The sequence below is a fragment of the Myripristis murdjan genome, chromosome 5 (genome assembly GCF_902150065.1).
Source record: "Myripristis murdjan chromosome 5, fMyrMur1.1, whole genome shotgun sequence".
Classification (NCBI taxonomy): Eukaryota; Metazoa; Chordata; class Actinopteri; order Holocentriformes; family Holocentridae; genus Myripristis; species Myripristis murdjan.
In genome coordinates this window covers 5,204,067-5,229,901 of record NC_043984.1, presented here as the reverse complement: position 1 = coordinate 5,229,901, position 25,835 = coordinate 5,204,067, and the positions used below count along the sequence as shown (strand labels likewise).

General features: G+C 39.8%; 1 protein-coding gene across 2 annotated transcripts in view; it reads right to left on the bottom strand.

Moving 5' to 3' along the window:
• Window positions 1-19,470, bottom strand: part of rnf123 (ring finger protein 123) — a 177,237-nt gene extending 157,767 nt beyond the window's left edge. For both annotated transcript variants that reach the window (XM_030051078.1, XM_030051079.1), the window contains exons 1-21: window positions 19,321-19,470; window positions 17,986-18,101; window positions 17,289-17,373; window positions 14,051-14,130; window positions 12,951-13,048; window positions 12,460-12,514; window positions 11,784-11,869; window positions 11,419-11,505; window positions 11,144-11,211; window positions 10,726-10,851; window positions 10,413-10,527; window positions 9,783-9,887; window positions 9,033-9,158; window positions 8,316-8,408; window positions 6,631-6,704; window positions 5,786-5,903; window positions 5,137-5,236; window positions 4,528-4,589; window positions 2,973-3,044; window positions 2,692-2,812; window positions 1,187-1,288 (exon numbers count right to left, since the gene is read on the bottom strand). In XM_030051078.1, the coding sequence (XP_029906938.1) occupies window positions 1,187-1,288; window positions 2,692-2,812; window positions 2,973-3,044; window positions 4,528-4,589; window positions 5,137-5,236; window positions 5,786-5,903; window positions 6,631-6,704; window positions 8,316-8,408; window positions 9,033-9,158; window positions 9,783-9,887; window positions 10,413-10,527; window positions 10,726-10,851; window positions 11,144-11,211; window positions 11,419-11,505; window positions 11,784-11,869; window positions 12,460-12,514; window positions 12,951-13,048; window positions 14,051-14,130; window positions 17,289-17,373; window positions 17,986-18,067 (1,855 nt within the window). In that variant the 5' untranslated portion in view covers window positions 18,068-18,101; window positions 19,321-19,470. The remainder of the gene's footprint in view (window positions 1-1,186; window positions 1,289-2,691; window positions 2,813-2,972; window positions 3,045-4,527; window positions 4,590-5,136; window positions 5,237-5,785; window positions 5,904-6,630; window positions 6,705-8,315; window positions 8,409-9,032; window positions 9,159-9,782; window positions 9,888-10,412; window positions 10,528-10,725; window positions 10,852-11,143; window positions 11,212-11,418; window positions 11,506-11,783; window positions 11,870-12,459; window positions 12,515-12,950; window positions 13,049-14,050; window positions 14,131-17,288; window positions 17,374-17,985; window positions 18,102-19,320) is intronic.
• Window positions 19,471-25,835: the final 6,365 nt, after the last annotated feature.

Here is a 25,835-nt window from a genome sequence, read left to right as displayed (position 1 = left end):
ATCCTATTAAAAATTCATGTAGTAATTTTAAATTACACAAGCATGAAAACACTGTTTTGGAAAAGCTTGTCTTTTGAAGATTTAATTGTGGCAGCGGCAGTGGCAGCAAGCTAGATAAAGCAGAACAAATGAAAATATTTGATGTAGTTTACTTGAGCAAAATGGTCTTTTATATTCCCAGGAAAAAGAAAAATGCATGCATCACATACATCAACATATGCATCTACATGGTTACACAAAAAGCAGGCAAAAGGAAAGGCTACAGTAAAACAACATCTGATCAATGTGTCAAAGTGTTATGGTTTGAAAATCCTTTCAAATCACTATCTCAAAACACAAACCTGGAAACAATGTGCACTTGTGTGTGTTTGTGAGAACGAAAACCAATTGCTCCCTCTAGTGGAGCTCAGTAACACTGCACAAACAACTTTTGCTGAGCTTTGTTTACGTCAACTTGCCTTCCTCTTTGATAAGCAGTTTTCACTGGAGCTTCACCAGTGCACTACTAATTTTGCTGCTCACAGAAGGAAAACAATGTGTAATTGTTTCATTCGGGTGGAGAAGACGACAGGTCTCTTCAGGTCTCAAATATCTTCATTAATAACAATTAACCTCTTAATGTTCCAATGACCTGCTCGCAGGCCCGGCCAACATGCTGTCTCATAAGCTGTAGAGAGGTCAGTTTTAAAGCTAGAGGATCCTGGTATAATATGAAACAAGATGACCTTAGGAATCAATTGATGCAAAGTATGTCAAGCTAGGTTTTTAGCAAGTGGGCTAAATATTTGTCAAAAGTTTAGAAAAGGAAAAACTATCATCCCTTGCTTATCTGACCTCAAGATACCTGAATGAAAATGGGTTCTATGGGCACCCATGGGTCTTCCCTTTGCAGGCATGCATTAGGTATATCTTGGAGGGATTTTTGACCTTTTATATTAATGTGAGAGGGCAAGAATGGTTACATTTTGCAACAAATCTGTGTAACAAATGGTATCAACCAAATAATTGCTGCAACACCTTATGACACATAATTGAACATGGGACTGGCTACCATGCCCCCTCCCCAGAAAATGGGTGTGGAGAAAGGGGTGGAGCAGTAAGGGGTTAATTTTCAAATTGAGGTATTAAACACCAACTTCTCAGCTATTTTCAGATAATTGCCAGTTGATCCTGAAGATATACCAACCTTTTAGTGTTTTCTTTAAGTGGGAGAGGAGGCCTCCAAGCCTCTGCAGGTCAAAGTAGTCCACCTTGCCATTGTAGAAGAGCTGAGGAGGGACATAGGCTTCTGCAGAGAGAAAGAAGAAGGAGGGATGGAAAAGAGGGGAGAGAGGGAGAAAGGGATGGGGTAGGGGGGAAGGGATATGGGATGAGGGTGATTAGACAACAAACACATGACAAAAAAGGGGGTATAGCAGGGAGAAAAGGAAGAGGCAAAAGCACCTAGGAAAAAAGGAGAGAGAGGAAGGACGGAAGAAAACAGTAAGGAAAGGCAAGGACAGAGAAAGACCATGGCATAAAGGAAAGAGGACATGGGGCAAAGGAAAGAAAATTAGCAGAAAATTAAACAGAGAAAGGCCAAGAGGCAGAGTGGGAAGAGATAAAGAGTGACAAGAGAATGGAGGCAAGAACAGATAGTGAGCAAGAGCAGGCGCATCATAAACAACCTTCATTATACAAGAGCAGTAAACGTACAAGGAGTCTAATTGTCCTTGCTGCCATTTTCCATTATTATGAGCCTGGTCCCTGGGGTGATGAGCAGAAAAAGGGGAAAACGTGCACACACAGGGCACAAGTGAGCAGACACACTCATCCAGTATATGTATATATATACACACACACACACACACACACACGCCATGGGGGCATGGACTTAACAGCTGTTTAACAGCTAATATCTTCCATTAAGTAATGAATACCAAGGGAGGTTTACAATGTCCCGGACCTCTTACAGAGCAGAGATGACAGAGGGCATGAAGGCTAATGCATGTCTCTAATAGAAGATGAAACAGCTCTGAGAGGACCCGTGATAATGGCTTGTTATTGAGGAGTGCCAGAGGGGTAAACATTAGCATTCAGTCATTAGCAGGGGTGGGATCAACTAGGGGAATAGCCAGCTAATTAGTGCTGGGTGATGCAGCAGTCAACTACACAGAGACTAGTTGGTTAAATGAAACGTGAACAAAAAGTTACACATATAAACCAAACACCATGAATAATGAAGTGTTGCAAAGTGCCACACTGTTTTTAATGTGAAATAGCACTGTTAGCATTATATGCATCATGTCATCTCACTCAGTACCAGCAAGGAGCCAAGACATCAAAGAAGGTGTCACAGTCGAAATATGTATCAGGCTCATTTTGGTGTGTTCTTTAAAAATGCTTACCAATGGACATTTAGATTATTTAATTTAATGATTTCATTAATTTCTCCTTGAAGGGTGACTATGAAATTATCACATCACTGCTGTCAATAATGAAAAACAAAACAAAAAAATAAGAATAAAACATCAAATTATTGAGCATGACACATATAGAGACATCAGTTGACATAGTGTGTGTCCAAACTACAGCTGAAGTCAGGAGTGAAAACCTTGAAGGATTTGTAATTGAGCAAAACAAGAACAATGTGTATAACAGATATGCTACAGTAGATAAATAAGATTTACAATCATCACATTGTACACAAACCTTCACTGTTTACGCTGCCCGGGCTCTTCCTTTTGCCGTCGTCCCAGTAAGTCCTCACAGCTGTTATGAGACGGTGGAGGAAACACACCATGTACTCTGGGGGGCACAATGCGGTCGGGTGCTGCTCTCACACACACACACACACACACACACACACACACACACACACTTTTATGCATGTATGCAGATGTGAAGCAAATCAAAATTATCAATGAGTCTTGAACTTGTACTCCACTGTCCACTGGTTTTCTGTCCGTCTGCCTTGCCACAGAAGTTCTTACCCCTCTGTTGCTGGCGTTCTCCTGGAGAAACTTCCTGAACTTATTTAGGAAGATGTAGCGAGAGGCTTCACCCTGAAACACGCAAGCAAGGACAGAGGCTGAAAATTAACAAGGGAATGACCCCATAACCAATTTAATATGATACTGACAAACTGAGGCTGACTTTATTAAACATCAGTTTATTGAGAATAACACACATAAATGGATCAAACTGCGGCCCAACAAGACCCCAGACTGTAGCTGAGATCAGGAGTGAAAACCTCAACATCCTATTAATTAGCTTTGTCACTGTGGTGCGCAAGGTAAGTCAAGCAAATCAATTGAACCATTTCACAAAGCTGTGTATTCACTATCTTTCCATTTAATCAGAAAAGGCTTTGCCTGTTTGTCTTATCATTGCCTCCAACCAAGCGTATTCAATAATGCGGTACAGTGCATACTCTCTAATTGTATTTTCAGTCGTTGCCTGAGCAGCCCAGTGATCACAGTCACTGAGCCGCAGAGATGATGCCAGAAGACTGAAGTCAAGATGGTTACAGGTTTAAGTCTCCAGACTGGAGGAGAGTAAGCAGGGTTCATGGTGGTTATGACACAAAAATTCCACAACTTTCCTCCAAGTCAAAGAGCTTACCCTCCTGATGTATTAGTGCTGTTTTTCAGCTAAGAAATCTTAGCTGAGAAACAGCTGAAAAGGCACGCAGTCTGGTTTCAACTAAAGTTGGACTTGCTGTGGAATGAAACTTATGTATTGCATTCTTATGCAATACATAAGTTGTAAGATATATTCTGCCATAGTCACATAAAGGCACACTAACGAAAAAACAACTTTTTCACACCTGGTTCAGTATCAGAGGAAACAAGAGGCTCCTACACATCGTCATCTTACTTGCAAGAAATATTTTGTAGCAAACAATGACAGGGTCCTTAGATCTTTGTGAGGAAGATCTAAGGACCCAATCATAGCATTAGATATGTTGCCCCTTTCAAGGACCATTCCAGTGATTTTGAACTATTGGCCCATTTTCTACAATTCACCCACATTTTACATTGGAACAAACCAAATCATGCAGGGCTACTTGAGATTTCATATCATAAAATCAAAATCCCTTGATTTTCATATCTAATTTTTGGTTCAAACACCTACCTTATAAAGTCATCAACAGTTACAAACCACAGAATTGATAACCTGCTGTGTAAAGCAATTTTTCCCTGGGTCTATTTTGCCTGGCAGAAAGACTGTTTCTCCCCAACCAATTTCAAGTCATCAAAACACAACAGTGCTGCTGGTTTAACTCATGCAGACGCCTTTATTACTGTGATGGAATACTGGTGTAAAGAAAGTTTGAAGTCTCTGAGAGTTCATTTTCATATCGTAGTGGAATGAATGTAAACCAATGGCTGGAGTTCTAAAATACAACTGCTGTGAAGTATATACATTTTGCTGATCTTAAGCCAAACATGAAAAATCACTGGCATGGTCATTTAACACTGTACCTTTGTCCTTATACCTGTATGTTCCTTAAACTAGTATTTACAATTTATCAGCTATACATACCGTCCCCTTGTCTTTGTTATTGAGCAGCAATCTCAAGATCTGAACTTGCAATTCTTCCACCACTGAAAGGAGAGGAGAGGAGAGTTCACTTGAGCTGTTATAATGTATCACAAAACATAGCAGGATAAAACAAGGCAAGATACAGATGAGCCTTGTTTTGAGTGTTTTGTGTGATATGCATTTTCCTGACAAAACACTTCAATTTACCACTTTCAGAGATTTTTGATGGTGTTCAGCATGACGTATGGTAATATCTGCTAGTCATATAACTGTGAATCGGGCCATAAACAGACCTATTTCACAAAACAAATATCACAACTTGAAATGACACTGGGTCTACTATTACTAACTATGAAAAATGTAGTAAAATGCATCAGGACTACAAAAATATTTATCTACATTTTTCAGACTATGTACATACAAGCTAAAAATCATTTTCCAGACTCTTCAGCATGTGTGGAAGCTGTGGTGTTTGCTGTGAAAAAGTGTTAAGAATGACCTACCCTGGTCAAATGAAAGTAAATGGAGATGAAAAGGTGAATAAATGTGAAGTGGTCCCTAACAAGGTATCCATAAATAAGAGGTAAACAAAGATGAATTAACTGTCACCTTCAATCCTCTTCTTGAGTCTCTGGCAGCCTCTCTCATAGGCCCGACGTCTCAATCGCTCATCTGCAGTCTCATCTTTAGGATCCCGCTCATCTTTCCCCTGGGTGCAGGAAATAAAAAAAAGTCAAGAAGTGAGATATGCAGTTTACAAGTAAGTCAATCGATGGTCATGTTTTTAGATGACAGAGCAATCAGTCAGTTTTCACTGATAAAGAAGCAAAAACTTCAAATAACTGATCATATAATGCTAGCCACATAGGTTGACAGACAGCTAGCCCCACAGCACTTGAACAACTGAAGGACACATCGGAGTTACTATGGAATTTTCCTTCAGTATACCTTACGTGGCTTCCTTTGGATTTTCACAATACTGTCACGCCAAAAAAAAAAAAAAACATTGTTTCATGTGCAGAAAGAACACACCAAATCAATGGTGATTTCCTCAACAAGATTATCAAACACTTCATAGCAGCCAATTGTGCCAGCTACACGACCACTCAATTGCACATTTGAATGGGAAAGACCACTATGTCAATTCAAATTTTGTGGTTAGCCTTCAACTACAGCCGAGAGACTGATAAGTCAGTTAGCCATCTTTGCTGTCAGTCTACAAGTCAGTAAGTTGGTAATGTGAGTAAGTTGGTTTCACCTCTTTGTCAAAGCGTGTAGGCCACCAGGTCGTGGGGATGAGCTCCTCCAGCCCTGCCTCCTTCACTCTCAGAGGGGTCTTTATGTAGAAGAACACCACTGAACGCAGAACATCAAATGTAAATTTCTGTTAAAGATTAAAACTACAATTTGGCATGGTTCCCATCTGGTTAATCAATTGATCACACATCATGTGATACAGCATGGTCTCGATACAGACGAATGATAAGAATATAATTGCGGTGGTATTTTAAGAAGGTCTGACCTTCTTTTCCCACTAGAATTTAGATTTACAGTATCTGACAAACACAAAAAGCAGCAGGTCATGATTCACTGTTCAAGATTACATAACTGGTGTGTTAAAAAATACATTACTGCATATGTTCGAAAATACTTGGAGAAAAATATTTTTAAACTAAAAAAAATTGCCTGTGCTGCCGAACTTGTATTCAGCTCTTCCCTCCTGTAATACATACTAATACAATACTAATACATACCGCAGCCAGTAAGCTAGGTGGAATTCATTGGAAAATCACCACTTACTGTGGTGAGTCTACTAAATCTCAAACCAATGAAACCAATGCTTGTCAACGAGGTAGAGAGCCAACTTCAATTCAATTCAATTTTATTTGTATAGTGTCAAATCATAACAAAAGTTATCTCAAAGCACTTCACAGAATCTTCGAAGAGCAAGCACAGGGTGACAGTGGTGAGGAAAAAACCCTTTTACCAAGGCCAAAAACCTTGAGCAGAACCAATTCAATAGCTTGCTACTGGACTACTTTTAAGTTAGTGATGTGAGTAGTCGGTTTAACTGACTTCTACAAGTCTTTAATATAAGGATATAAGACGTTGCTAAGCAGGTATTTCCTGGACTTCTCATGGCGCAGGATGGCTGTGGTCAGACGCAGATAGTGGATCTGAAATGGTCAAGATTCACATCAACTCAAATCAACTTTCTACATGTATAATGAATATATACAGGTAGGACAAGGTCAATTCACTTTTCATTCTGCAAATTCAGGAAAAGCAACTTTCTTCTGTCAATTTAAAGATCCTGTGTTAGATGAGGAAGAATGTAGGTGATGGCTTCATCAAGCTGACTGACTGGAAAAAGAATTGACCCCAACCTTGCCATACAGATATAGTATATCAATCAGCATAACAAAACAAAAAGGGATTTAACAAATGTGTTATGCGGGGACAGAGCATGCCAACATTTTGCTGTTAGTGCGTGACTACTGGTTGGTTTACAGTCAGCCCACTTCTCTTGTAGGATGCTGATCCTAATATGGCAGTTTGCTTCACTGTCGAAATTTCACAAAACATGTGTACAGTGAGCCACTGGTTCAGTGGGCTGAGAACAATCATTTTCCTCAGATTCCTTTTGGAAATACACATTGAATGCCTGACACATGTATACCAAGATGGAATATCGATTGTACACACCGGTACAAATCAATAGCATTAGATCTGTCAGTGCAGTAAAGTTTGAAACACTCTGTTAAAGTTGTTCTTCTCTATCTTAACTTCCATCATTTTTTTGCCACTTGAATGTCAGGTCTCCCTCCTGTACCTCTGTGTGAAAGTAGAAAAGTCATTATATTTGTTCTAAGATATATCCAGTTATATCAGCAGGAAAATACACTTGAAAATGGCTGCTACCACAATAAAATTCATTATGGAACAACCTTTACATTACCAGTATATGCCACTTTAAGACCTTTATTTAAAAATGCAGACACTTCCGAGGGTGGAGTTATTGATGTTTTGGAAATATTGAGGCATGAATTTCAGGTGCACATTTTGTCTCAAAATGCATATTTGGAAAAATAATACATTTACTTTCATCAAACCTTTTCATTACCCCATGCTCTTTAAAACCTGGAACCTGGAACATGGAAATGAAATCCCTTTTCCAAATGTGGACAGTTATTCTGGATATATGAATGTCTGCCATGCAGAGCAGTTCTGGCTCCCTCACTCATTCTGAGCTGTGACAATGAACCTTGTAACCTGACAGTTCAACATGTGGCCTAAGTGCACTACCAACTTACTAAAATGTGCATAACTTGAGAACTACAGATTCTGTGGAAAAGTGGGGAAAAATATGTTAAAATTTTATAATTATTATTCTATTCTGTAGTTAGGATTATTTTTAAAATGGACAGTGCATCATCAAGAATCACGACACAAGTGTCAGTGTTTCTGTCCAGTCACATCTGGCCTCCCTGAAGGACTGCAATTCAGACCCGTATTTCAGAGCTGATAACATACAACAGCACTCACGTGGGTTAGTTCGTAGAGACAGGGCATGACATCGTCTCAGAATGGAACACCACCCAACTCACCTGTGTGTATCCAGGACGACTACTATTCAGAGTCTCTGACTCTTGCTGAGTCCTGTGTGACTGCTGTGAGTCAGGGCCCAAGCCAGAGAACAGGCTTGGGGCCCAGGGGAATGAGCAGGGCTCAGGCCATGGCTCTAAGCTCATTAGGAGGCGGTTGGGCGGGGCGGACCCCAATCCTACCTGGAAGCCCAGGTCAGGGATGATGGGGGAGAAGCGGTAGGCCCTCAGCAATGACATCATCAGCTGCTTCAGGCACTCGTTCACCTCATAGTCCTGTCAGGAACAGAGACAGACAACTGAAGGAAGCTAGTATACAAACTCAATGTCTGAAACATTAAGGCTGCTTGTTCTTTCCATCCATGAAACACACGGATTGGCTGAATGGAGGCAAGAGATATGATTCTGGATTGATCTACCTTGCCTATTAAATCCACTTCAGGGGGAGAGATGTAGATAAAGAGGAGGATCCAGATGATTAAAAAAAAAAAGATTCTTACAGATGGATAGGTAGAAAAAGATTATTATAGGTGCAAAATGACCATGAATAGATTCAAATGAGAACCCTTTAGACACAACTGACAAAAAAGTGGAACAAGCATGCAACTTGATAGTTGAGTCTGCATGGCTCTCATCACTGGCTGGGCTCACTGTACATGTTTATCTTTTGTCACATGAGTCTAAAGGTTGTAACAAAAAAACAAACCTTTGGCTATTTTTCATAGTGCAGCTTTTAGCGGTGAGACAACTGATGACTACCCATTTGATGAGCATGAGTATGTCAGTCTGTTGTGTTTATTTGTCTATTTTCCTGCAATGTATAAATTTATCAATTTGTGTGTGTGTGTGTGCGTGTGTGTGAGAGTGTGTGTGTGTGTGTGTGTGTGTGTGTGTGTGTACCTCCATTAGCAGCCAGAAGAGGTCCAGTAGCTGCTGTATGAGAGGGTGTTCATCCACTGAACCTCCTCCTTCCAGAATTCCCAATAGGAAGCTCATCAGCACATCCTCCACCAGGTACACTTTACACTGGCAACACATTAACAAATAACACTGTCACTACTTTATACTGGGGGTCAGGACACATTGCATATAGTTTTAACAGTGACATATTGCAGAGCATATGAAAATCTTACACTTAGAAATATCAGATAGACTAAAAGTAGATTTTCTTTTAAAAAGTTAAAACAAACACTCTTGAATTTCTTATAGATATTGTGTTCTTTTCTAACTGAGGTTTTTCTTCTTGTTTATTGGGTTTTTCAACAGACCATGATTAAAGAAAGGAGAAGGCTATACACATGTACATGATTGGTCATTGCTATAGTCACTGTATGAAACTGTTTCAAAAAGAAAGTTGAAGAAAAAAGTTTGTCAACAACATAACTAGAGATACCCTAACAACAAGAACAAAGAAAACAAAACAAAACAAAAAACACCAGTCAGTGAAAAAGTCAAGACCTGTACCACACTCAACTGACACTGGTTAAATCAAAATATAACAATATCACTACCTTTCTCTGTGCTCCCAATAAAACATGTTACTTACATACCTAACATACCTTGGTAATCATTTTCACATTGTCAAAAGGCAGTTGAGCATATAATAACACAGACACATGCATACAAATATTTAATATCTTGTCTTCTCACCATAAGGGGAGCGAAGTGGTTGAAGATATGGGCCAGAGTGATCAGGACAGTGGGTTCTCCATGCAGCCTCCAAGAGGCACAGTCCTTCTCTACCAACCTCTCCTCCTGCACCATACATAAAAAAAGAGAAAAAGGTTTATTAAAAAATGAAAGGAAGGATGGACAGAGGTGGGAAGGTTGGAAGAATGGTTTTGCCTAGGTATACCTATGTATATTTGTCCATGTATATTCCTAAATGAAACATAGAAAATGCTGGGACAAATGGAAAAATAGCGATAAAAACAGACCATAATTTGCTCTGCAAAGAGCTTCAGAGAAGAGCTTTCTAACACAAACAACTTATCATTTTATGGTTGGCTGACAAAAAAGAAATTTGATACCAGCACAATTAGTTTAATCCAAAATTACACAGCTGTTTAATGAGATTATTTTGTTGCACCAGCATTACAGCAATAAGCTTGGCATTAATTAAACGAATCAAACATCTCTGCCAGCCTGGTGGAAAATATGAATTTTTAAAAAATTAGCCAATTTCCACATTTCCATAACATGTTGAGATTCACCATTATGTTTTCAAAAGTAATCATTTGTCTAGGTTCTTCCAGAGCTGAATGAAACCTGAACTCCTACCTGTGTATCTATGCTGGTGGAGAGAACAGTCTTGATGTAGCCCAGTAGTTTTTGCGCTTTCAACAGGTCAGCAGTGGGGGGGTTCTGGAGGGGCAGGTAGCCTTCCACAGGGTATGTGAATCGCACTTCGGTTAAAGTTAAACATTGTATATACTGACAGTAATGAAATGACAAACTCCATTCCAAGTCTCCAAAAGCAAAGCAACAGAATTGCATGGCATTTTTTTCTAAACCCTTCATATTAAAAGCTTGATAAACTTAAATGAATATAAGATGTTATATTTGTATATCTGTTGTTGGGCTAAAAAGATATCTGAGAGGTCTGCTCCCGAAGTTGAAGGCCACTGACTCCTTGAAGGAGAGGCTGATGGCAGGGAAGTAGGCTATGCCTGGACCCATCTTAATGTTAGTGAAGGCTGTGCCCAGAGACTGGCCATTCCTGACAACATGCAAAACAAAGCATAAAGACATTAGATGAAACACGTTTTGCCAACCAGTCTCCCTGCCAAGTATATTGAATCTTTTGCCAACCCGTTTAATTTCTTAGTAGCTTTCATAATAAAACAAAGTGTTCAGGAGCAAGTTGGCTGCTGGCCACATATCAAACTGGACAGTTAGAATTAATAGATACAACAAGAGAACACATAGAAGATTACAATATAATAGATTAAAAGACAGTCATGTATTGTTAAGACAGGACTGAGTAATATAACTGAGTAAGTTTGACTTACAAGCAGAAAGTTATGGTTCCCTCATCCAGGTCTATCAGACAGCTGACAATATCTCCAGCTGCCCATGACTGACAAAAAAAAGATATATTATGCTAAATATTAGGAATGTTAGTAAAATACAACAAGAATGCATATGAATGGATTTATGGCTCTCTTTTGGAACACAGAATAATACTTTAGGAACAAAATCGACATCCTTGCTATTCACTGAAATACAATAAGATACAAGATAAATCTTGGATCTCATTTTAGAAATCAACTGTATTTTCTTTCACCTTTCCATAGTTAGTGGTAGTCACATTCCACTTTCGCACTCTGTTCCCATCATAGGCATACGAGTCCGGAGTGTCGCCCACACCCTCCTGGGCAAAAAAAGGGGTAAATAATCATAAGGTAGGTGCATCTTAACTATGCTAAATATACTAATTTACTAATAAGAATAAGCCTATAATACTCATTTCTAATATATATGTTTATTGTACATTATTCAGCCATTTAACAAGAAACTGAACAGATTTGAAAATGAGACTAATCAGCAGCTGCTGCCACTGTGGCTATGCTTGTCTAGTATGTGTACACTGTGTGTGTGTGTGTGTGTGTGTGTGTGTGTGTGTGTGTGTGTGTGTGTGTGTGTGTGTACCTCCTGGTTGAAGCGACAGTTGAGGGTGCACCACCCTATCTGCATCAGCCCCTGGGAGGAGATTAGCACCTCATATGCCCATTTCCCTGGAGAGAGACGCAAAACAGACCACAATACTCAAAAGGCTTCCACTGGATATATTACTGTAACAGTAATTAATTCTAACTATTAAAACAACACTTGTTTTATTGAGAAAGTACTGTAAAATATACTTTTTATGTATTTCACTTTTTGTAGCATTAGAGATAATTTTACTGTTGTAATGCACTCTTAAATAAATACAGTGTGAGGAATGCAATGAAATACTGTTGTCATACTCTAATCAGGGTCATCTGTGCCAATAAATCTGATTTCCTAACAATCTGTTGTGAAGAACAACAGTATGGAGTATTCTGCAATTCCTAGACAGAAACAACCCCACCCAACATAACAGCACACTAATGTAAGTTAAGCACAAGGTTATCACATGGCACAATATTGTGGACTTTGAGCCATCATTAGATTGTTCAGAGGCAATCAGACTAACAGTGACAATTTTTATCTAAAAACATCCCTTTGTACTTTCCACTTTTATATGCCCTGAGACATTCTCTGTTATGGACCATCGATCATTTGTCGTGATATACATTGAAAGAGTTCTACTGACATACAGTGGAGACCTGTCAGAGGCATTCACCTTTATATACACATGTAGTGGCTCTGATGGAGCTGAAGTTGCTGTGGCCGATGACCTGAAGGTAAAAGCAGAAGCAAAGCATGTCACTTGTCACTGAGCAAGAAGTTGATCCATTTCAGGAACAGAGTCTGAACGCTTGTTATGTCTGAAGTTTCACAGACAAGTGATCACTCTACTGAAAGTGGAAAAGGAGAGAGGAGCAAATAAGGGAACAGAAATTCCATTGTGTTTACGGGTATAATGGAGATTATTACCTCTCATTATGTGACAATACAACAGCCAGATGGACCATGCTAACAGTCCAAGAGATCAGTAAGACTGATCACATGCAAATTACAGAAATTTATAATTAACTGTCAGTCTTCACTGTCTAGCTGCGCGTTATGGATATCCTGTTGTCTTTGTACCATGTGTCACTGTAACTATAAGGTGTCAATATGTCTCTGCAAAAATGCCACCAAGAAAACAGTCTGTATATTAGTTCATCTCACCCCTAGCAGGTCGTCATCTACAAAGAGAAGTCCTTCAAAGCCACTAGTGTGATCCAGAACCACTGTCTGAGGGCCCAAACGACCTTCAATGAGTTGATCTGCAGAAACAGAAAAATATTAAGTGCTACTACAATTCTAGAGGCTAGCCTCTGTGTTTGCTTAGTCTTTTAATCTGTACCTTGTAGCAGATGGAAATATGGCTGTGTCAAGGGAAGGCAACCAGGACAGCTGTCCAAGCCTTGACTCATGGCAATAAACAAACAAATAAATAAATAAAATAATAGGATTTTTCCCCCTTCGTTTTGTCTTACAAACTTTTGTATAAAAGTTCCAGTGATGGTTCGACAGAGGGACAACAAACAAGAATAAGAGAATTTACTAGAACTATAATCTAACCATCACCTATAGAAAGTCAGATCACTCAGCACAGTGTAAAACACTCAGTTTGCATCATATAAAATTGATGTTGTCTAGGGATAAATTGATGGTATAACCAAATAAATCCATCAGAGAATAAAAAGCATGCAATTATACCACTATGGGCAAAGTAAATTCAGTCGACCCTGCAATCAAACATAGCAAATACTTGTCATGTGGAGCACTCACGTCATATTATGCTCCAATCAACACTGAGGCCACAACTCATTTTGAGTTCTGATTTGTAGTCAATAACAACTTCTATGCTATATTTTGCAGGAATATACAGAGTACCAAGCGCCACCACCACTTGCACATTCATTCACTACCACCTTGTAATCATGCCTCAAGTTGTTTTTGAAGAGCCAGTTAGAAATACTCAACTTGCTTCCCAAGGTGTGACCACAAAAAGCCATTTAATATGCAATACCAGACCGTGGCTGGCTCTCAATGGGAGGCTGATTTGAATATGGATGCAATTATATGCAATTACAAAATAAACCCTGAAGTCTGAGGGGAGAATAATTACCTGCTAAAACAGATGGAATTATGGGCAGTTACCAACAGTGAAGACAGAAATGAGAAGAATGTTGAAAAATACAAAAAGCATGCTGACTGTTTGCATGCCACTGTATGTTAACATACCTCTGTGTTTGTGTGTATGAGTTTAAGTGTGCGAGTACCTCTGGTGTCCTCAGTAGGTTCTCCCTCGGACAGCAGTCTTTCCAAGTGAGCCCCAAGTTCTTGGAAGCCAAGAGGTTTCCTTAAGCAGAGGAGGAGAAAAAAAGGAAGAGAAAGAATGAAATTAGCAGCAGAAGAAGGAAGGGGAGGCAGCAAATAGTATTACATAATGAACAACACAGAACTCTGTTCCCACTGGGTAAACTCAAAATAATGTGGGAAGTATTACACTCACTTGGAATACATTTAGTAGCACTTCTGTTTTTTCTTCCCTCTTTTTACCCCAGCAGCATCCTTTGTAACAGTAATCTCAGTAATCTCTTAATATCAGTATCAAGAGTTAGAGGAGTACAGAATCATTCCTGATTACTGCACTATTGATTTGCGAAACCAACTTTTGCTTGTCACCCCCTGCTTTGCTGATATATAGGTCCATAATCATGGTCCTCCTCTTGTCCACCAGTTAAACCTTGTGTACTGTCACAGAAAAAAAACAATAAAACTCATGACACCAGTTTTGGCTGGTTTCATGTGTTTACTCAAACCATCAGTTTACATGGTCCTTTATAGGCTGAGAGGGTTTTATGGCCATAAGTGCCATGAAACCCATGTAAATTCCAACAATCCGTAACTGTAACTCTGAAAGCAAGTCTGATCTTCTAAATTCCTGCTAAATAGATCAGCAACCTTCCTCTGGGATGACTGATCAATGCCAAGCTTTTAAAACACCACACCAGTGATTTTGAATGTTTGGCCCATGTGACTTCACATTGACTTCCAAATTTGAATTTTTGGTTGAAACACCCACCTTATAATGTTCTGCTTCTGTGGCTGACAGTCATTGCCATTCATAAACCACAAAACTGATAATTGGCTGTGTAAAACAAATATCTCCCTGAGGAATATTCTCCAGCAGAGAAACCATTTCACTCCACCCTATTTCGAGTCATCAAAACACAACAGTGCTGCTGCTTTTAGGAAAACTTATGTGGACGACTTTATTACAGTGATCGAATACTGGTGTGAATAAAGTTTGAAGTCTCTGAAAGTTAATTTTCGCATCGTAGTGGAATGAATGGAAACCAGTGGCTGTATAAAAGGTGGGAAAAATGATACTGGAGTTCTAATATGACTCCATGCTTTGCAAAAAGATTATAGCAGAAATGCAAAGTATATCCATATATCCCTCATACACAGTATGTTAAAAATGCAGAATCACTGTTAGGATCCTTTAAAGGACTAGGAAAGCATGAGCAGAAGACTAATTTTTCTGTCAATAGGAAAAGAGTGGCTGATAAATCCCCAAACATCAAATGTCCGCCTTCTCTGTAATCAGTCGACTGGATTTCAGAATGTAGAAGCAACTCGAAATGATGGCTTACTCCGTCGAAGTGAATGCAGAAGAAAAGAATCTCATCAGCCACAGCAACAAATGGCAGTAATTTCCCTATATATTTACATACAAGTAGCACTATACTGGGCGATACAAGAATGTGAACATGGAAGACTAAGGTTTCTCTCCCCATTTAATTTATATGAATTCCATTTCAAACATTTCTGATCAACTCTTTTTTTTCTACAAACAACACCACTAAATGAGTACCACTAGTCTTATTTTTACACCTGAGGTATGCTGTGTGGCCTGCGAGAGCCATTTAAACCTCAGCCCCATGTGAAACCCAACCTGTTGTAATGTCACCACCTAAGCCTCACTGTAAGCTGCAGACAGTCTTGCTGTTGATCTTTAAAGGAGAAATGAATGAGGACACACAAGAGGGAGCAACCTTATCAGATGGAGAAGGACCTTACACAACTAAGCTTCCCACACACTGTCATTCTCCTCAACTCTAGAGATTGGGGGGGTGTTGGGGGGCGTGTCTATGTATAGAGCTGCTTGGGGTAACATGAGTCTGCCTGGCTTAGGGAAAGGGGCCAGTGGCTCTAGGGCACTGTAACACTAGTCTAGGTCAAGGTACCACACTGTCTCACATTCACATTCACACAAACACAAACACACAAACACACACAGTCAATATTTGTAACACAGCAACAATTTAAACACATTGCTCAAGACATCATCAACATAAACCCTGCACTGAGTCTCCTGTTCCAAGTGTTGCCCACATCTAAGTGAACACGCATGTAGAGCTGATTTGTTCCAACAACTAGTGTACAGCCATCAATATTCCATGATAGTGCGAACAAAAACTCAATCAGGAGCATGGAAAGTATGTAGAGAGCTTATGCAAATCACATTACTATTAGTCGTGACTACTCACGATACAAAGTTAATAATAAGGGATTTTCGATCACTGAGAGATGGGTGCTGAATCTTGACAGGTCACTTTTTCAGCCTGGGGCCTGAAAAAAGGCCTACTGTCAGTTTAAAGTTTGACGTGGAATTTTGAAGCACACAAGCCTGGAGGCATGGCCACAACACCCTGGCCATCAGCAGAAACATCTACACTTGAACATACTGCATGATATCTTATTCATGAAAATCTCAGGTATGCATGCTAGCTGCTGAAGCAAAGGGCATAATAACCAAAGTAGTGTTGCTATATAAGGCAAAATCATGTGCTTTATCAATCACCTCAAACAAAGGCTTGCCCAACAAAGAGGCTTTATTGGCTCATTAGCAAGTACATAGCCTCCTTGCTAAAATATGAGTGAGCTTATTTACATGTCTATGATTTATTTCAAGGCTATCCTTTGCAATTTCGCACACTGGCAACTCCACATGGAAGTGATAAGAATTGATCCAAGTGATAAGGAAGTGATAAGAATGATCCAGAATTTCCCTGGCTGGGATCAATAAAGTATATCTATCTATCTATCTATCTATGATAACAGTTTGAATACTTTGGACTTCAGAACAGGAAATGATGTGCTATTTTATATAAAAAGATACCAAAGGGATGAGAGAGGCAAAAGATCCTCTCATGACTCGAGAAGGGTCCACACCACACAGCAGAATTTGGGCAAATATACCAAATCTACAGCTCAATTAGAATGGATGTAAAGCTCCTCTCTAATGCATTGCCATTTTGTAATTTAGGCTGACTGGACAAGTATATTTTCTCACAAAAACCTTGTGCGAAGGAGAATGAGGGGGTTCACTCCCTTCTTTTATTTGTTTCTTTGCTGACAAACAATGAGTAACCAGAGGGAGACACAGTGTAGGACGGACAAAGTAAAGAATGGGTGAGAGAAGGACTGAAGACTGTGTCTGCATGCTACCTGAGGGAAGCCAGCGCAGGTCCCTGCTTGGTGGAAGGGAACACATGGTGTAGGTAATCACTTAGCAACTTCTCATTCACGATACCTGACAGAGAGGGAGAGAGAATACAGCACAATTTCAATTACCAGATGACTGTCAGCAAAATAAAAAAAGAAAGTACAAATTTAATTGCAGTTGTATGCCCAAAATGCCAGTTTGCCATAGCCTGCAGCTCTGTCTTGCCTGTATGTCAGGTCAAAAACTAGAATTAGCCCATTAATATTCTTTCAGATGTGTCTCTCTGCTTTTTCTGCATCTTATTTTTTGGCTTGGGTTTAACCATTGCTATATGTCTCATACGTATATAGGAAGGTTGATGGAGTTATTGATCAATACCAGTGACACAACAATTACTCTTCCTAGTGCTGAGATTTCTGTTTTCAAAGCCGCAGTGATATGCATCAAGATGAATTACCTCCACACTTAACATGTATGTTGGATCTCTACTCCGATTAACAGGCTTACTCATTCTATCATGAAAATCTGCGCACTTCTGCCCATTTTAGGAATCCATAAGGTGCGCCAGAGACCTGTTAATGTTATTACAATAACTTGGCTGCTGATCAAGGTCAATAAACCTCTTTGAATACTTAAGGCTCCTTTACGCATATGTGTGTATCATACCTGTACATGTAATAGTCTCATATCAGCCCATACCTGTGGCTTTAGGTTTGTCTGTGTCTGAAGCCAGCCTGTAATTCCTTCGGGTCAGAGCAGTGCCACCCCCCTTAGAGCTCATGGTGCCTGGTTGGAGTCAACTGACCCATACACTGCTGGGAAACAAAGAAAAAAACTTTGAGACTTTGACACTTTAAGCTTCCAGCTAAATGACAAAACAATAAGAGGCCAGTGGTGTCCTCAAAGTCTGAATTTGTACCTCATGTTTGCCCAATTTAGATGTCATGATGACACTGTTATTCTTTTTCTAGCAGATAATTCCCAGTTGAGAGCTGTGTTTATCACAGCCATCTCTGTATATGGGAAAATTACAAGAACAAAGGCTTCAAAGGGCTACAAAGACAAGTGTAATAAGGAAGCTATAACTGAAACCTGATAAAACACATGCTGTAGTTTACTGTTATACTAAAGATGGTTGTAAATAAGCAGCTATGCATGAGACCTGATACACCAGACCACATCCAATGCATATGATTCCGCTATTCACTTTTTACTTATTCAACTCTTCTCGGTACCTTGGACCTCTTGAAGAGTTTGTCTTCTTTCCAGTTCCAAAACCAGTATCATGTTGTCTGTGTGACAGATGTTAATTCTGAGAAGCATCTTCACATGTATTCTGCATCTGGACTATGAATGACCCAGCTAGGTCTCCTTCATTCTGCTTTACTTCATTGCACAGTTCTCCTCTGACTAACCCGCAAGTTAGTGTTTACTCACACTACTGAGTATGTGTGTGAGAGACAGGTTTGATTCAAATCTGTTACAGTAGGATGGATATGGTGACGGTGTGGTAAGTGTGCAGAGGAGAGCTGGAAAATCATGACTTTACTGTGTCTGGGTATTTAGCTGCTGCCTGGGCTAGGAATGACGTTATGTTTATCAACTGACAACAGCATCAGACATATAACGTTACTAACAGCAACACTGCCGGCAGCTTAGATACCAGTGTGATGAGTTCAGAACCACCAACTGAGCCAAGTCCAACCTGGGCTAGCTAGCCTGCTAGCTAGCTAAGCTGCCCTACCTGCACCTTCACTGTAGTTAGCCGCTAAAATGCAATTACATGGCATGATAAAAGTCTTTGGCGAGACCCGCTGCCGGCCTTAGGCCAACCACACAATAAGACATATCTGTCATCATTTGCAGCAGTACATAACCATACTCCAATGCCTTGCATAGCATTGCTAGCTAACTGGCTAATGACTCAGTGACAGCCACAGAGCCACTGACTGAAGCTCCTCCGCTATCCTGGCTTGCTGAGCAGTGCTAGTCGATGCAAGCCAGTGCAGACGGCTAGCTGGTAGCAACACTTACCGGTTCCTTCTTTTTAAACGACTCTCTCCTCCGGTTACAATCTCCTCAGTAATTTGTTTATAAGGACTGAGTACACACGATATATTAAACAAACTGTTGCCGTGTAACAGGCTAATTTCTGCCTCAACAGTCCTCCTCTTGTCAAACGGGTCCCACGTCACGGAGCGTCGGTTGGTACAAAATACGTCGGTTGGCAGAACGCGAACGCAAACATAAACATAGACGAGTGCAGTCACTCAGGGTAGTGCACCCGACTCACAATTTACACAGTGAACGTACATACGTCAGAATTACTGAGTATAACCATAGTATGACGGTTTTTCATCATGTAAAGATGGTAACTTTTAGAACTCAAAAAGTTATCTAGTGCAGCAGTGTCGTTTGGACCAAACAATAAATAAACTTTCAGTCGCTGAAACCAAAGCGCAGTCATATATTTAGATAAATGATTGAAATTTATGTCCACATAAGAAAGTGGGTACTTACAATGGTTTTAAAGGGTGTCTCTGAAAACGACATCCTGCATGTTCAAAGAAGCGCAAGTCAAAGTGGTCATATACAGCACAAGCAGCAGCAGTAATAGCAGTAGTATTGGAACGTGTTTTAACACTTGTTGCAGTAGTTGTAGTAATAGCTGTCTTCCTTTAAGTTGTAGTTGTACATGTAACAGGAGTAACTGTAGCAGTAACAGCTGCACTGTAAATGCAAACATGGGTTTTAATTAAAAAAAAAAAAAAAAAAAAAAAAAAAAACAATAGCAGGCTTAACTCAGTTTTTATCAACCTGTTATTGACACTCATTTTAAATAAGTTACTTGTCATTTTTGTGTTGAGAATATGAATGTGAGTTGGACTAACTTAGACAATGTAAATTTATTGAAATTCTGTCTTAATTAAACATTTACACACATGCAGATCACTCATCATCCGTTTGGGGTTTTCCGTTACTTTCTGGAACATGCCTGAGCAAGCCCAGGTGCAGCTGGCCATGGCTTCAGTGACAGTGGCCATTATTGTTGGTGTTACCATGGTTCTTGTGCTTGGCAAACTGATTTGGTGAGTAAAAATTAATTAACTAACGAACTAACTAACTAATCAATCAATCAATTAATGATATAAATAATCTTGTGGTAACTTGGCCCACGAGGGTAAAACCTTTCAACCCACGACTTTGACTTAGAGATACAAAGTTTCAGCAGCTGTTCTGAGCTCAAAATAGGTCAATTTTCTTCAAAGCCATCCATTCAGGCAAACATGTGATGACCAGTCAACACAATCCATAATCCCAGCAGTGAAAGGTAATGTGTTTTCACCTACTGGTTAACGTTACACATTGAACAGTTACTCTTACAGCATTTGCAGGGTGCATACGACAGGAGCCACATCTGTCACTAGGAATACAAATCTCACAGGGATGGTTCCCACTTTAAAGACAATTCTCTCTTGACAGAGGAAGATTTCAAGATTGTTTTTTGTTTGCACGTAGATGATTTTGAGGTGTTTAACCCCTTGGGGAACTGCGAACCAAAATGTCACAGTCCAGGACACTGTGGACAACACACCACAGTCCAGGACATTTGGACCAAGATGCCACAGTCCAGGACACTGTGGACAACACACCACAGTCCAGGACATTTGGACCAAGATGCCACAGTCCAGGACACTGTGGACCAAGACACCACAGTCCAGGACATTTGGACCAAGATGCAACAGTCCAGGACACTGTGGACCAGGATACCATGGACTTGGCTACCATCCTGGAACAAGATGCCCCTGACTGGGCTAAAATGAACCAGGGTTACACTGATTTGGCAACCATGCACCAGGCAGCCCCTGCCTGGGCTATTCCAGGCTGCTGCCAAGAAACAGGCTCCTAAAAACAACAACACACAGGAAGATAGTTGCCAACAAATAGAGCAATAGATCACTTAGCTTGAAGAGGCCATAAAACAGGCGACTGCGGAAAAGGAGCAACAATACCTTGAAAGGAAGACCTTGAGAGCTTTCAATCAGGCTTTCAAACAGGAATATGACAAGATGAGGGAGGAAAATGCCAGACTAACAATCAAGGCGCACAGTACCTCCAACTACTTTAAAGCCCTCCTGGAAGCTCAGAAAGCATAGCTCTCCAGAGAAGAAAGGATCTGATGTGATCAGAAACAAGTGACACACACAGCAATAAGGATGGAGAGGAATCTGAGAGAGGCGCAAGACAAACTGGAGGATGAAAGAAAGGTGTTGGCTGATGAAAAACTGTCCTCTGTGAAGAAGGAGAAGAAAGACCTTGATGAAAGAATGGACATCCAAGCCAAGAAACTGACCCTCCTCTCAGAGAAAGAGACTGAAGTTGAATGACATGCTCAAAGATGGAAGAGAAGCTTCCGTCCCTCGTGGAACACCTAAGTGTTCAGAGAGAGGCAAACAAAAAGAGTCTGGCTCAGAAGGACACAGATTGGGGAAACCAGAAGCAGCAGTGGGAGAAGGAATGGAAAGCCACAGAGAGTCACCTGCTTTCCCAAATCACTTGTCTGGAGGACAGGAAAGGGCACTCAGAGAATCAGTAGTTACCACCTTCACAAAAACTGTAGCTGGTTTAATGTAGGAGAATGAAGTTATCCTTAGTAAACTGAAACAGGCACAGTGTGCCCGGAAGGAGACTGAAAGAAGATGGAAGGACTGCAAAACAGAGCTGAGTCAAAAGGAAGACAGCTGGAAAAATACTGTCAGGAGCATGGAGGAGGACAGCAGCACAAAGACGAGCATGTAGCTGATGAAGGAGCAGGAGTGGGAGAAGTAAAGGACCGCACTGGAGGAGAAGCTCCAAGTCCAGGCTGACAGGAATGCCCAGCTTCAGGTACAGCAGACTCACTGATTATTTTGGAATGAGAAGGACAAAGGAGGAGAAGGAGAAGAGCCCGTGGAGACGGATGTTTACTTTGGTGGAGGAGACCACTGCTCGTCTGGATGAGGTCAGGCAGACCCATCAAGACGAGCCTTACCCCTATGTCCACATCGGTCCTGGAACATTCTCCACTCAAGACTGTGTCTACATCAGTCTTGGAACAGACAACAGCACATGCGAAGTCTGACTATATATGGCTTGTAAATAGTACAATTAAAAAAAAAAATCTTGAGTACCACTATAATTCATAACACAAAATAATGAAATATAACATTTTTTCCAGGGACAATCATCTGGAGAAATTGTTTTGTTCTTCCTTTCCTACCAGTTTGTGGGCTCGTTCATGAGTGTGCAACATGACATTTGTATTTAATAATATACTGAAAGTGCTGGCTTCCATTTGTGGTGTAAATTTGGGCTTTTGTGTTTTATGTAGAAATTCAGGGTTACCAAATAAAGGTAAAACCAAGGAGCAATTAACAACTCTTCACTTACTGTTTCAGGAATTAAATAAGGGACCCATTAAAATTACATAAATGGAACTTTTTAAGTGCATTTTATGCCATTTTGGTATTAATTTAAAATTCCTTACTCTGTGCACAAAACCACCAATTTTTTCAGGGTTGTTAAGAATATTCTGATATGTTTCCTAGTACAGGATATTTGATTGACTGTTCTGGGAAACTGAAACACTTAACATGAGGCATAACTAAGAATTAAGACAAATGCCACTTATTTAACATTTCTCTACTAATAAAATAAAATTATCTACTAAAAAGGTATACAAAATAGCCTGAGTTCTGTGCTTGTAAAATACAAGAATAAGAGTGAGGCTCAATTGTATACTTCAGTCCTCTGGGATAGTCAGCGTTAAGGCAGAAAAGAAGACCCATCAGTACTGCAAAGGCATTTGCAACATGTCTTAGATCATGCAGAATGATGTGCTCCTCAGCAACATCAACAATGTCTTTTGCCAGTAACTCTTGCTTGTTTCCACCTTCCTCTTCAACAATGAGAGGGCCAATGTCCACTCCTTTTGTAGCTTTGTCCTCTGAATCTGAGGTCTGAAGAACAGAATGAACTATTCATTTATTAAGCATACAGTGTCACTATGTTGAACTTAATTTACCACCCTAGGTTGGGCAAGACACAGTGACTTTCACTGATGTACCAAAATTAAGAATCAGTGCAATAAATGTGCCTATAAAGCTGTGTTTTGATTTATCTATGCACCAGTTATATGGAAATCAGTCCATAATGAAGTCATGACAAGATCATGTCATAGTATCCCATTTTTAGCTAGTAATAATCAGTTGCAGGAAATAATATCAGCAAACTAAGCATCACAGTACAAAGCCTTTATCGGTATTTAAAAAAAAAAAAAAAAAAAAAAAAAAAAGTATATTCAACAGACAAGGTTTGGCAAAAATACACCACACACAGGAGTCGCTATCTAAAGTCACTGATGACATGAAAAATACTGAAAAATAGTGTGAGTAAAAATACTCAACTACAAAAGCAAAAAGCTGTTGAGTCACATTTTACTTTGTTATGACCGGCTCAAAGGCTACAACAAAAAGAGGGAGACGCATGCCAAGCTTAACAATAATAAACTCAAATTTATTAAAGTCAATATCAAAAATATAAATTCAGTGAGGTGTAGACATGAGTATCAGTGATGTCTGGAGGTGTATGAATGCTATGAATAATATGAGGTGTGTGTTGGTTGAGTAAAACAGAAAACAAAAGGATCATGCCAAAACAAACAAACAGAAAAAAAAATTGCCATATTTTGATCAGTAGTCTGCTGTGCTGTGGAGTGTGAGTTTAAAAATGTTGTTTCACAGCTTCCCAATTGATCAGCAACTGCGAAAACAATGAAAAGCAAAAATATGAAGGCATATCGGGCCATATGGCAGGGTAAAACTAAAGATTTGATCACATTCTAGCTAGTTAGACAACAGCTACCGTTAGCATTCAACCGCTTGCTACCTAACATTACCATTTGATAGGGTTATATGCTACAATAGGCAAGAAGTAAATAATTATGAAATATGTTTAATATATTTATGAAATAAATACATATTTTATCCCACTTGCTAAAGCTTGAATTTAAAGTATGTGTTGCAGTGAGCATAACGTCATATAAGGTAAACCCACTGGCTGTGCTGAAGCTTGCAGTGTAACGTTAGCTGTCCTGCTGTGTTTTAACCCGACCTCAGAAATTTTCTGCTGAACTCAGTATAGTTATGTGACATTATGCTCACTGCAACACATAATTTAATTCCAAGCTTTAGCAAGTGGACTTAAAAAATGTGTCCAAGAGGTTTGTTTATATTTCATAATTATTTACTTTTTACTTATCGTATCATACATAACCCTATCAAATGGCAACATCTGCTCGGGAGTAGTTGAACGCTAAAGTTAGCTTTTGTCTAATGGAAGCTAGTAAGTGATCAAAAATGTTTTACCTTGAAATATGGCCCGGTGTCCCTCTGGATTTTCACTGTTCATTGTCTCTTCAGTTGTTTATCAATCAGGAAGCAGGGACAGCAATTTGACAACAACAGCAATATGTCAGATTCCCCCGCCTTGAAAAAAGATAAAAGCTGGGGCACAGCAGTAAGACATGATCACAACATTGGAGCTTCCCACCCTGAGCCGTCATGTGAATATGGTCCATAGAACCCACTTTCACTCAGATGTCCGGACGTGAGAAGCCATGAACATGTCAGAATTAATGTATGCCTTTCTGATCATGTAACCCTATCAAACGGTAACGTTAGCTAGGAAATGACTGAATGCTAATGGGTTATCAAATATGTTGATTACCTTGAAATATGGCCTGATGACCCTTCAGATTTTTACTATTCATTGTCTTTTCAGTTGTTCATCAATCAGGGAGCAGTGACATGACAACACTTTGTCAGATTCCCTACATTTGTACGATGTGCAACCTGGAACACAGCAGTAAGACATGATCACAACATTGGCCGCCGTGTGAATATGGTCTATAGCTGAGGCAACTAAGAAATCAGTGTTGCTGAACTACTCTGATTGAGCTGATTAGCTGAGTACAAGTAACCTTGATATTTCAAATACAACGAACTTTATATCTGAGTTGACTTAAAAATGAGCTGTGGGAGCAAAAACCCCAAATCCAGTGTTTTATTACTCAGAAGCAGTCCAGAATTCATTTCAAGAAGAGTGTCAGGATATTTACATCAAGCTACAGCTCTCATTCTCTGAGTGGGCTACTTCCTCTCAGTGCATCCTAATACCTCAATTGGCTTAGGTACAAACCATATGATCAAAGTTTTCTAGGGTCTAATCTGACTTAGGCCTTGTATCACGTGTAATCTCCATGTCTCCCAGTTTTCTTGTGGCTTTCCACCATCACCTATCAAATAAATAAATAAGTTTAAAAAAAAAAAAAAAAGTTATTCAGTCTTAATGTTGGATTTGAAATAGGGCTGTTCTGTTCATTTGCACTTCAACCATTCTGCCTTTGAACTGAGCAGCGCCTCAATAAAGTCCTGTTTCACAAGTACAAATGCTTTCAAAGTCAGATTGAGCCATTATGTAATCCTGAGAGCTTTGGGTAATTGAAGCTA